General features: G+C 44.0%; 1 protein-coding gene across 1 annotated transcript; it reads right to left on the reverse strand.

The window, feature by feature from the left end:
* Positions 1-3,926: 3,926 nt before the first annotated feature.
* Positions 3,927-8,781, reverse strand: LOC127027910 (transcription factor BTF3-like). Its single transcript, XM_050913768.1, has 5 exons — positions 8,770-8,781; positions 8,608-8,721; positions 8,207-8,408; positions 5,118-5,168; positions 3,927-4,595 (listed from the first exon to the last, which is right to left on the reverse strand). Exons 1-5 carry the CDS (start codon positions 8,779-8,781, stop codon positions 4,549-4,551), a joined length of 426 nt encoding a protein of 141 aa, XP_050769725.1. The 3' UTR covers positions 3,927-4,548.
* Between the last annotated feature and the right edge of the window lie 4,428 nt (positions 8,782-13,209).

Genomic DNA, 13,209 nt, shown 5'->3' on the forward strand with positions numbered 1-13,209 from the left:
CCCCTTATTCTATACCATTTACGTCATGCCCGGGTCCCACACTTTCCGATACGTTTCCAATTAATCACCACCACTTTTGCTGTCTTTTGATACATATACACACAGATATCATTCCCTTAGTCTACGGGCCTTTAAAATGTCTGTTTAAATGTCCCTTTATGTTTGATAAAATGTCCCTTTAAAATGTCCGTTGAGTTCATTCAGTCCATGACTTTGGGCTCCATCTGTCATAACAGTCTGTCTGGGCAGGAGGGATGGTGTGAAGTCCACTCAGTTGGCAGAGCAGGATCAGGCTTCGGTGCGGTGCAGCGGGAGGACGACATTGGGCGCAGCAGGAGGATGGTGTGTAGTATTGGATTGTTGCATGCTGCAGTCAGTCCTGGTTCCATCACTACTGCGCTTCGCTCGGTTTTATCAAAGTTCATTCTTCATTAATCTAAGTAATTCTTACTGTAATACCATTGATATAGCATATAACAACTATAGTAGTGATGACATACAGTGGCAGGGTTATATAGCAATTAACATCATACAATTTAATTCACTGGCTATTCTCACCTAAAATCAAATCCCCTTGAGGCACACATCAGACTTCCCCATCCTTCCACATCACCCACCAAGTGCACCCAGGTCCTTGAGCAAAAGCAATCCCATGAATGGGTTTGCCTTTGCCTGAGGCAGGAGTGACCCAGACTGTCTTCCCTAGCATATTTTTTATGTGCACTACAGGGACCTTATCCCCTTCTACAGTACGTAAAAGTTCTGATTGGGCAGGGCCAGCCCGATTGGCAGATCCTCTAGTGTTGACTAACCAGGTGGCCTTTGCTAAATGTGTATCCCAATGTTTGAAGGTCCCATCCCCCATTGCTCTCAATGTAGTCTTTAACAATCCATTGTATCGCTCGATTTTCCCAGAGGCTGGTGCATGATAGGGAATGTGATACACCCACTCAATGCCGTGCTCTTTGGCCCAGGTGTCTATGAGATTGTTCCGGAAATGAGTCCCATTGTCTGACTCAATTCTTTCTGGAGTGCCATGTCGCCATAAGACTTGCTTCTCAAGGCCCAGGATAGTGTTCCGGGCGGTGGCATGGGGCACGGGATATGTTTCCAGCCATCCAGTGGTTGCTTCCACCATTGTAAGCACATAGCGCTTGCCTTGGCGGGTTTGTGGGAGTGTGATATAGTCAATCTGCCAGGCCTCCCCATATTGTATTTCAGCCATGGTCCTCCATACCACAGAGGCTTTAACCGCTTGGCTTGCTTGATTGCAGCGCATGTTTCACATTCATGGATAACCTGTGCGATAGTGTCCATGGTCAGGTCCACCCCTCGATCACAAGCCCATCTATATGTTGCATCTCTTCCCTGATGGCCTGAGGTGTCATGGGCCCACCGAGCCATGAATAATTCACCCTTATGTTGCCAATCCAGATCCACCTGAGCCACTTCAATCTTAGCAGCCTGTTCCACCTGCTGGTTGTTTTGATGTTCTTCAGTGGCCCAGCTCTTGGGTACGTGGGCATCTACATGACATACTTTCACAACCAGGTTCTCTAGCCGGGCAGCAATATCTTGCCACAATGGGGCAGCCCAGATGGGTTTACCTCTGCGTTGCCAGTTACTCCGCTTCCATTGCTGCAACCACCCCCACAGAGCATTTGCCACCATCCATGAGTCAGTATAGAGATAAAGTATTGGCCATTTTTCTCATTCAGCAATGTCTAAAGCCAGCTGGATGGCTTTCACCTCTGCAAACTGACTCGATTCACCTTCTCCTTCAGCAGTTTCTGCAACTTGTCGCATAGGACTCCACACAGCCGCCTTCCACCTTCGATGCTTTCCTACAATGCGACAGGACCCATCAGTGAACAGGGCATATTGCCTCTCATTTTCTGGCAGTTTATTATACAATGGGGCCTCTTCAGCACGCGTCACCTCCTCCTCTGGCGATATTCCAACATCTTTGCCTTCTGGCCAGTCCGTGATCACCTCCAAAATTCCTGGGCGACTGGGGTTTGCTGACTGGGCGACTGGGTGAGCAGAGGGACACTTATTCCTAATAGCTGAGATATTGGTCTGTGCAGGTGGGAGGCAGAACTTATCCTCAAATCGCTGGAACCCTCAGGGCCATTTCTCGGCTATTATGTCTGGCAGTTTCTCCGCAGCCGACACGAGGGAGGAAGAGAGACTTTCTTCGTATTGCTGGAGTCGGCCAGCCAATTCATCCACCGTTGGTCCCTCCTCGTCTTTCCAGTCCATTACTGCCAATGAGTTGGCATACGACGATGGTGCGCTCCATGTAAACTTCCGCCACATGGGTCGTGCGCACTGGACTTCGCCTTGATCTGTGGGTAACTGTGCATCGTCCGGGTCATAACAAACCATCTCCCACACGACTAATTCCCTCAGGTACTGGATAACTCTCTCCATGGTGGTCCACTTGCCTGGGTGACATACAACATCTTCCTTGAAGGGATACCTTTCCCTCACACCTGATAGAAGTCGCCTCCAGAGGCCGAGGGCTTGTGTCTTTTTTCCAATCGCCTTGTCAATACCCCCTTCCCTAGAAAGGGATCCCAGCTGCTTGGCTTCTCTACCCTCTAATTCCAAGCTACTGGCTCCGTTATCCCAGCATCGGAGCAGCCAGGTGATATTGTGCTCGCCTGGACTATGGCTGAAGTCTTTTTGCATATCTCGCAGCTCACTCAAGGATAGGGATCGGGTGATTATCTCCGGTTCTGCCTCTTCCTCTTGTTCTCATGATGACCCTGGTTCACCTTCATCCTTCGCTAAGCAAACTGATTTTTTTTGAGTATTTCTTCTTCTGTACAGGGGCAACTGATACCGGCACAGGTTGGTTCTCTGGTTCAGCTGCAGTGCCTGTTGCAGGGGTTGGAGTGGCTGCAGTGCCTGTCATTTTGTTGTCAGATCCAGAGACCTTCGCTTCCCCTTGAGGGTACTGAATAGTGTTGAACAGGGCTCAGTAGGCATGGGCCAGGCCCCAGCACATTGCAGTGATTTGTGTCTCCCTGGAATTGTCGGGGTGACAGCATACTTTTTCCAAATGTTCTACTAGTTTTTCAGGATTCTGCACTTGTTCAAGGGTGAAGTTCCAAAACACTGGAGGTGTCCACCGTCCTAGGCATTTGCCCATGCTACCCCACACACCCTGCCACTCATAACTCTCCAGCCTTGGGGCAGATCTCTGGGTGATCCTCTTAAATAGTTGTTTAACCCTGAATGAGACCTGAACCACATTCAGGAACATGCTGGTTCCTAGCAACAGGACCATGTTAGTTTCAACATTCCAAGGATAGTTTCTGCTAGATAGCTCCTGAAGTGCGGAGATAACGGCAACGCTGAGTACAAATACTGGATTAGTCCCACGACCGATAATTTTATCGTACCATAAACCAGTGTTACATAGTACAGCAAAGCAAAAACCTTAATCCACCTCACCTTATGGGTGATAAGCAGCAGCACAGGGACTATATACGGCAAGCGAGGTGATACATAACACAACTCTAAGAACTCTAGGAGCCAATAAATCAACATTGTGACCAACGACTATTAAACTAATATAATGAATGCTTATAACAAATTCGTTTTAACACGTACGGGTCAGATCTGTCATTATCTCAACCCTTCGGGCCCCACGACTGTCATGGTTTAATCCCAGTCAGCAGTTAAGCAGCACACAACCGCTCACTCACTCCCCGTCCCCCCCGCCCCTGCTCCCGGTGGGATGGGGAGGAGAATCGGGAAAGAAGGCAGAACTCGTGGGTTGAGATAAGAACAGTTTAATAACTAAAGTAAAATATAATACTAACAACAATAATAATGAAATATTATAATAATAATAGTAATGAAAAGGAATGCAACAAAAAAAAAGGGGGGGGGGGGGGGAGGAAAAAAACCCCAGTGATGCACAATGCAATTGCTCACCACCCGCTGACCGATGCCAGAGCCGCGATCTACCCCTCCTGGCCAACTCCTCCCTGTTTATATACTGGGCATGAAATTCTATGGTATGGAATATCCCTTTGGCTAGTTCAGGTCAGCTGCCCCGGCTATGCTCCCTCTCAGCTTCTTGCACACCTGCTTGCTGGCAGAGCATGGGAAACTGAAAAATCCTTGGCTTAAGATAAGCGCTACTTAGCAACAACTAAAACATCAGCGTGTTATCAACATTATTCTCACACTGAATCCAAAACACAGCACTATACCAGCTACTAAGAAGAAAATTAACTCTATCCCAGCCGAAACCAGGACAACAAGTTGCTCAAGAACTGTGTCTAGGCAGAGATTCATTATCAATCTGACTTATTTCAAAGCATAGGTTTGTTCAACCAGGCCACAAAAATAATATTGTGTACAAGCAATAACTGAAAAAGAGCTGCAGGTTCAAGGAGTTTCCAAATATTACAAATCTTGAGATCTCATCAGGAAATAAAAATAAAATCAAATAAAAGCAGTCACAATATAAAATAGCAGCTCCATGTAGCTTCTTCAAGTTTTAACTTTATTCAGAAAGTGTCACTTAGTTCAGTTTGCCTCATTCTTTGAAGCTTCATCAAAGTTTTCGACAAGATCTAGAAAAAGAAAAATGTTGAAATGAAAGTTTGACCCACTTCTGCTTTGCCAATTTCCCCCTCCCAAAGTTCTACTTCATATCAAGTGCTTACAAGGCAAAAAAAATTCAGCTTATAAAATACAGACCAAATAACATTTAAGAGCTTCATGGTTCATTCTTCTTGTTTAAACAAGTAAGTTTTAGATGGTTCATTATAAAGCACAATTCTAAGAGCATTTAACTTCACCATACCCACAACTGGGCAAAGTGATACTGAAAAGGTAGTTTCTTACCACTCTTCTTATTGAGTATTAAATAATTATCTTAGCCATAGCTATTACTCCTACACAGGACAAAAATGCTAGCTCAAACCAATGGTCCATCTAAGTCTCACATGGTGTCTGAAAACAATGCCCACAGAAATTCTATAACAGCGAGTGACTAGTCAATACTCTTACTGTCCTTGGCCCAATCTTATGCTGCACATGTTATCTCTCAGCAAAGTTCACTTCCTTTTCCTCCATTGCATGCTTGTTCTTACCTGGAACTTCATCATCATCACCAGTAGCAAGTGGTGCTTTTCCATCCACAGCTGCAAGAGCAAGCAGTTCAAAAGCATCAGTCAAGCTCACCATAAGCATCTTGATTACAAAGCTGTTTTGCTTTGTGTTTTTTGAAAACATTATCAAAGAGTCTGAGCTAAACTGCAATGCTCTATTCAGTTCCCCTGCTGAATAAAAAATCTACAACTAACCCTTTGTCGTGGTTTAACCCCAGCCGGCAACTAAGCACCACACAGCCGCTCGCTCACTCCCCTCACAGTGGGATGGGGGAGAGAATCAGAAGAGTAAAAGTGAGAAAGAAACTCGTGGGTTGAGATAAAGACAGTTTAATAGGTAAAGCAAAAGCCGCGCGCGCAAGCAAAGCAAAACAAGGAATTCATTCACCGCTTCCCATCGGCAGGCAGGTGTTCAGCCATCTCCAGGAAAGCAGGGCTCCATCACGCGTAACGGTGACTTGGGAAGACAAACGCCATAACTCCGAACGTCCTCCCCCTTCCTTCTTCTTCCCCCAGCTTTATATGCTGGGCATGACATCATATGGTATGGAACATCCCTTTGGTCAGTTGGGGTCAGCTGTCCCAGCTGTGTCCCCTCCCAACTTCTTGTGCGTCCCCAGCCTACTCGCTGGTGGGGCGGTGTGAGAAGCAGAAAAGGCCTTGACTCTGTGTAAGCACTGCTAAGCAATAACTAAAACATCCCTGTATTATCAACACTGTTTCCAGCACAAATCCAAAACCTATCCCCATACTAGCTACTACGAAGAAAATTAACTGTATCCCAGCCAAAACCAGCACACCCTTTGTTACCAATAATGCTCAAACAGCCCAGCTGGAAAGTGAGAAGATGCATGCTAAACCAGTTTACTAGTCACCATCTTGGTTCTAGATATATAGAGTGCCTTGCGTGGTAATCATTTTCAGCTAAAAGTGCAGAGACTGATTTTACCAATTTCTCTTAAAAGCAGCTTGGTTTATTGACTACTCAGTGGTTCTTGAGGCTTACATATTTTACAACATTAGCAAGTTATAAGGAAATCTTAGGATCTTATGATCCTAGGCCTTCAAGGAAAACTAAGGTGTAATTGTGAAGCTGCAGGTAGACACACATGACTAGAGACACTTAAAGATATTATTGTTCCCTGGCAAAGTTAGAGGAATATGGAACTGGATGCACAATTTTATACTTAGGTGGTTGAGGTAACCACATGTCCTGGTCCACATCTCTGCTGACTCAGTAATTTCTTAACTATTCCCATTATATTTGCCAGAGCTAGTGAGACTTAACCATGTCCATTGTAGCAGACCAATGAGCATCTGTGAAACTGCAGCAGTATAATGCTAAGAATAGATATCTCAGGTCCCTGGGTGCCTGTGCCACTACTTTTACTGCTATTCTTAGCTGTACTACCTAGAGAGTATGAGACAGCTTAGCCTATCACCTCCATTTTATCCTAATTAATCCTTCTCAGTTTTCAAGAAAAGCATGAGGAAAGACATGGGTTTATACTAGACTTCTGAAATTGCTGTACCCTGATTTCTAGAGAACCGAAACAGATGAACGCATAAACTTTGTTCTGAAAGGGCTTGGGACAAGGTCACCGCTAACCTTCCTTTTGTTTTTTTAACAGCAGAAAGCTGTTACAGCTTGAGTGCATCTTAGTGACAAATACAACATTTTAAAAGCGAACCATGTTATTTCCTCCTAAATTGTCTGCATTCTCTCTCATCCCCAAGACCACACTAAGTTTACTTTAGCACCTGCAAATGCAATCATCACAGACACTTCACTCTGATGTCAGACTTCCAAATCTAGCAGACAATGCTGAATGAAAAGGTTTGTGCAACTACTCTGGCATCCACCCAAAGTGGAAAGAAATAGCCATTTACCAGGTCATACAAAGCAAGCACTTTAAACAAGCTTCCCTAATATCAAAACTGCGCAATTTAGCTTATCCAGAATATACTCACCTTGTTATAAGAAGAGAGATCTTAAGGGATCATTTTAAATCCTTCAAGTTTTCTTTCTTTCAAGCCCCACTACTACCACAAGGAAGCCACACAGGCAACACTAGGAAGGAGGGACCTGAGCTCCACAGGGAAAGAAGCAGTTTACCTCACCTCCTGAAGACTACTAGCAGGATTTTTTTCAGTGGGAAGTTGACAGAAGGGAAGCATCATCAGCTTTAGGAATGGAAATAGAGGCTATCTTTGCTGGCAGCAAAGCACAGAAAGAAAAAAAAAACGTAACAATCAAGTTCATAACTACCAGAAGAAGTAGGAAGTAAGTAGGAAGACCCTACATGCAGGACACAAAGAATGTTCCCAGTGTCAACAAGCCTGTCTTTCACTCCCAATTCTCACCCTGTAGCAGCAGCACCTTTTCCAAACACCACATACTTAAGTCCCTCCTCTACTTTTCCCACACAGTTTTAGGGAGAACAAGTGTTCAGGTTCTTTTACTAATTTAAGGATGGAATAGGAAGTTGGTGTATCTAGCTTAATGATCATGCCAGTCCTGTTCTCTACACTGTTCTACACACACATATTTCCTTACAAATACTGTATAATTCCCTCTTAGCTATCAAAAAGCCCATGCAAGAAGAAATACCTTCACCACACCTGCGAGGGAGCAAAGCAGTAGCAAGATGTCTGTCCTCAAGTCCCTCTCCCCGTTGTTTGACACATTGAAAGTGTCAAAACAGACATACTCAAAGTATATCTTTTTTTAAAACCTAACTCTCCCAGAGTAACTCTACCTAGCTTTAATGAACTAGGTATGTCAAAATATGGTAGCCACACCAAGAAGTAAACTACCATGAAATCAAGTCTGGCTACAACTTTCTAGTCCTAGACCAGCTGCAAGATATGCTGAGAGACAGGTGCCTCTGCTTTATTCTGTTATATTCATTGTTGGATTTGAGCTATAAATAAGATCTAAGAGTTCCATTTCTTTATAAGCATTTTATAATATGCTTGCAGGCAGTAAGAGTGCACTGAATTTCACTGCAGCTATACAAATAAGCCACATGTCAGCTGCCAGCATGAAATGCATTCAAGTTTCAACTTACGTTGCTTGGGTAGGGCTTCTGCCAATCTCCTCAGGCTGGTCAAACTGTCAGCTCCGAGCTGATTTAAGATGCTAGGAAGCATTTCTGTCAGCTGCTTTGTCTCAGCATGGCCGGTGATAGTGAAAGTGTTAGCAGCCAGAGATGCCTGAACTTTAGGGTTATTGAAGTGAATGACTGTTCCTTGGTTGGTAAACATATTTACCTGCAAGAAAAAAATCCAGTATTTCAAGCAGTTTAGCATGATTTTTCAATTTAACAGGAAACTAGCTGAAGTTCCTAAAGCTCAATAAAGACCTATTGATAATTTACAGACAAGTTTAAGATGTTACTTACCAGGAAATTAAGTTTGATACATTTTATATTTCTATATAGAAAAGCATTTTTCCCTTTGAAGCAATTACCTCTTCAATTCCAGAAATATTGTTGACACCCAGTTTCTTCAAAGAAAACTGAAGTTTCTTGTCATCTGCTGTAGCTGTTCTGTGGACAACCTTCTTCTTTCTGCGGGCAGTACCCTTTGCAAAAATATTTATAAATTAATATTTAAATAGTTCTTCACAAACTCTAATCCTCATGGCCGTATAACTACTCTGCAGCCATCTACAAATCAACTTCGTATACAAAGTTCTATTTCTGTGTTACAGCACACACAACCCCACCCCTCCAACTGCACTGCAGCAGTCTTTCCCTTGCTATAAAGCAAGCTTTGCACGTTTGTGAGAAGTGTGAGATTTTAGGAAGCAATGCACCAGAGAACCTTTATTCCACAATTCTCATGGGGATTCTGCAACATCCTACTTAGAAAAGAAAAATTGCAAGTTTATCCTTGTCTGTTACCATAGGCATAAAACCGAAGACTGAGCACAGTTTTCAGTAATTTCTGAAGCCCATTAAGAAAGATGATCTAAGGAAAAATTAAGTTGTAGCCAAATTTTGATAATAAAGAGTCAGAGACCATAAAGTTATAAACATATCATTAACAAATTAATATGAAAAAACCCAAAACACTCTTTTAATTCCAAACAGACATCTCCATCTGATGGACTTACACATACAAATTTGAAGAACACTTATTTTCCCAAAATATTTTATAAATATATATTATATTTAAATAAATATATTTTATAATATATATTATATGTTATAAAGTTGTGGAAAATAAGTAGCAGTTATGGCCATAGTTTACAGCTGTCTCTTCAGGCTGCGACTTAAGTAGCATCATCAGGGCTTAAAGAAGTGAGCTTCAAGATTGCTTAAAGGTTACTGGAAGAATGTAAGACTAAGGCACTATAAAACAGCTTTGGAAATCCAAAATTGGTGCATGCCATGAGTAGAAGTCTGGCTATGTTGTTTCTCAGCCAAGTAAGAATAAGGTTGAACGGCTGATTTCCATCTCCTTGGATTTGAGTAACAGAGTATTTCTTTCTGCAGGAATACCATCGGTATACCAACTACTGAGTTCTTGCTGAAAAAAAGAGTGCCACGGAGGAAACCTTGCATCATAGCCCCGGGACAGAGTTTGCCTCTGGTGCCACAGGGGGGAGCTGTGATCACCTAGCATGGATCTTGGAAAAGGTGGAGAGCAAAAGCCCTGTCCTCGATCCCTTGGCTACCCGCTGCGGGCACCAGCTCCCTGTGTGGCATGAGGAGGAAGTGTAGGATACTGGTTTTTTTTTTTTTTAAACCAAGGGAAAACCCACAGGAGGCTGAAGGGAAATGAGGCTCAACTCTGGGAAGGTCTGGCAGGAGGTTGCCGCTTTCTGAAACTATCTCAGAAATTCAAGTGGGGAATTCAAAGTAGAAGATAGACGAACAAAGGTGGCAATGGAGTGGAACTAGTAACAGGCCCCAAGGAAAACCAGAACAGACAGGGAAGAATATAACAAAGTGCTCATCAAATTTACATGCAAATAGCAATGCTGATATTGTACATGATTAACTCCTCACTTGACTGAATCCTGTCTGGACAGAAATGTGTAGATTTAAAGTTATGTTCTGTCTTGGTTTCGGCTAGGATAGAGTTAATTTTCTTTCTAGTAGCTGGTATAGTGCTGTGTTTTGGATTTAGTAGGAAAATAATGTTGATAACACACTGATGTTTTCAGTTGTTGCTAAGTAGTGTTTAGACTAAGTCAAGGATTTTTCAGCTTCTCCTGCCCAGCCAGCGAGAAGGCTGGAGGGGCACAAGAAGCTGGGAGGGGACACCATCAGGACAGCTGACCCAAACTGGCCAAAGAGCTATTCCATACCATATGACATCATGCCCAGTATATAAACTGAGGGGAGTTGGCTGGGAGGGGCAGATCGCTGCTCAGGAACTAACTGGGCATCGGTCGGCGAGTGGTGAGCAATTGCATTGTGCATCACTTGCTTTGTATAGTTTAATTCTTTTAGTATTGCTATTGTCATATTATTATTATTGTTGTCATTATTATTATTTTCATTCCTTTCTGTCCTATTAAACTGTCTTTATCTCAACCCACAAGGTTTTATTTTTTTCATTCTCTCCCCCATCCCACTGGGTGGGGGGAGTGAGCGAGCAGCTGCGTGGTGCTTAGTTGCCGGCTGGGATTAAACCACGACAGTCCTTTTTGGCGCCCAACGTGGGGCATGATGGGTTGAGATAACGACAAATCTGACTGGAATGTGTTAGAACAAATTTGTTATAAACATTCATTATATTAGTTCAATAGTTGCTGGTCACAATGTTGATGTATTCGCTCTCAAAGTTGGTGCGCTTGTTCTTAAAGGTGCGTTATGTAATACCTTACTTGCAGTATATGCTCCCTGTTGTGCTGTTTATCACCCGTGGGAACTGGGCCAGAGTTATCATGTTGTTGTACTTTGTAACACTGGCTTATGATACGATAGAATTGCTGGTCGTGGAACTAATCTGGTATTTGTACTCAGCATTGCCGTCACCTCCGTACTTCGGGAGCCGTCTATCAGAAACTATTAATAATTACACCTTGTACCTTTTCTCCTCGGAGAGCCAAGCCACGGGGGAGACACATTTCTTCACCTTCCCCTTCTCCTCCAGGAAAATTACAGTAGCTCTTGAGAATTTTGAATATCCTTGGGATGTTCAAACCAGCATGTTCCTATTGCTGTCTCCTGAATGTGTTCCAGGTCTTGTTTAAGGTTAAACAACTGTTTAAGAATACCTTTTGGAAATCTGCCCCGAGGCTTAATAGCCATGGGTGGCATGGCATGTGGGAGAATATGGGCAGGTATCTAGAGAATTTCTCACCTCCAATGGTTTGGAACTTCACTCCTGAACAACTACAGGACCCTGATAAAGTGATAGACTATCTGAAAGGAAAATGCTGTGGCTATTCCAAAGAGGCACAACTTATCGCACTGTGCTGGGCCCTGGCTAGTATCTACCAAACACTGCTCGATACTGTGCAGCACCTTCAGGGGGAAGGGAGGGAAAACAGACCGACAGATACTGCGGCTACTCCAACCCCTGCAACGGACACAGCAGCTACTGCAACCCCAGCGACAGGCAAGGCGGCTACTCCAACCCCCACAATAGACACTGCAGCTACTCCAACCCCTGCAACAGGCACTGCAGCTGAACCAGAGAACCAACCTGTGCCAGTATCAGTCGCCCCTGTACAGAAGAAGAAATATACAAAAAAATCAGTTCGCTTAGCGAAGGATGAAGGTGAAGCAGGGTCATCACGAGAACAGGAGGAAGAGGCAGAACCAGAGGTAATCACCTGATCCCTATCCCTGAGTGAGCTGCGGGATATGCGAAAAGATTTCAGCCGTCGTCCAGGTGAGCACATCATCACCTGGTTGCTCCGATGCTGGGACAATGGGGCTAGTAGCTTGGAATTAGAGGGTAGGGAAGCCAAGCAGCTGGGATTCCTTTCTAGGGAAGGTGGCATTGATAAGGCGATTGGAAAAGGGACACAAGCCCTCAGCCTCTGGAGGCGACTCCTGTCAAGTGTGAAGGAAAGGTATCCCTTCAAGGAAGATGTTATATGTCAACCAGGCAAGTGGATGTCCTGGTTTCGGCTGGGACAGAGTTAACTCTCTTCTTAGTAGCTGGTACAGTGCTGTGTTTTGGATTTAGTGTGAGAATAATGTTGATAACACGCTGATGTTTTAGTTGTTGTTAAGTAGCGCTTATCTTAAGCCAAGGACTTTTCAGTTTCCCATGCTCTGCCAGCAAGCAGGTGTGCAAGAAGCTGGGAGGGAGCATAGCCAGGACAGCTGACCTGAACTAGCCAAAGGGGTATTCCATACCATGGAACATCATGCCCAATATATGAACAGGGGGGAGTTGGCCGGGAGGGGTGGATCGCGGCTCTGGCATTGGTCAGTGGGTGGTGAGCAATTGCATTGTGCATCACTTGTCTTTTATTGGGTGTTATTTCTTTTTTTTTGTTATATTCCTTTTCATTACAATTATTATTATTATATTAGTATTATTATTCTTAGTTTGCATTATATTTTATTTTACTTTAGTTATTAAACTGTTCTTATCTCAACCCACGAGTTCTACTTTTTTTTCTTTCCTCCTCCCCACCCCACTGGGATGGGGGAGGGGGAAGTGGCTGCGTGGTGCTTAGTTGCTGGCTGGGCTTAAACTATGACAGTGGACCACCATGGAAAGAGGTATCCAGTACCTGAGGGAATTAGCCATGCTAGAGATGGTTTATTATGACCCAGACAATGTGCAGTTACCCACAGTTCCAGATGAAGTCCAATGCACACGACACATGTGGCAGAAGTTTGTACAGAGCGCATCATCGTCGTATGCCAACCCATTGGCAGTGCTAACCTGGAAAGACAAAGAGGCACCGACAGTGGATGAAATGGCTCGCCAACTCCGGCAATATGAAGAAAATCTCTCTTCCTCCCTGTGAGCCTGCACCGGTACACAGTGTACCCGAATGCCATCAAGCTATAAAGGGGCAGAACCCATCTGTATTTCTGGTGTAGACAGGTCTCAACAGCTAACTGTATTGGAGGCTGAAATAAGCCTAACT

The sequence above is a fragment of the Gymnogyps californianus genome, unplaced genomic scaffold (genome assembly GCF_018139145.2).
Source record: "Gymnogyps californianus isolate 813 unplaced genomic scaffold, ASM1813914v2 HiC_scaffold_105, whole genome shotgun sequence".
Lineage (NCBI taxonomy): Eukaryota > Metazoa > Chordata > Aves > Accipitriformes > Cathartidae > Gymnogyps > Gymnogyps californianus.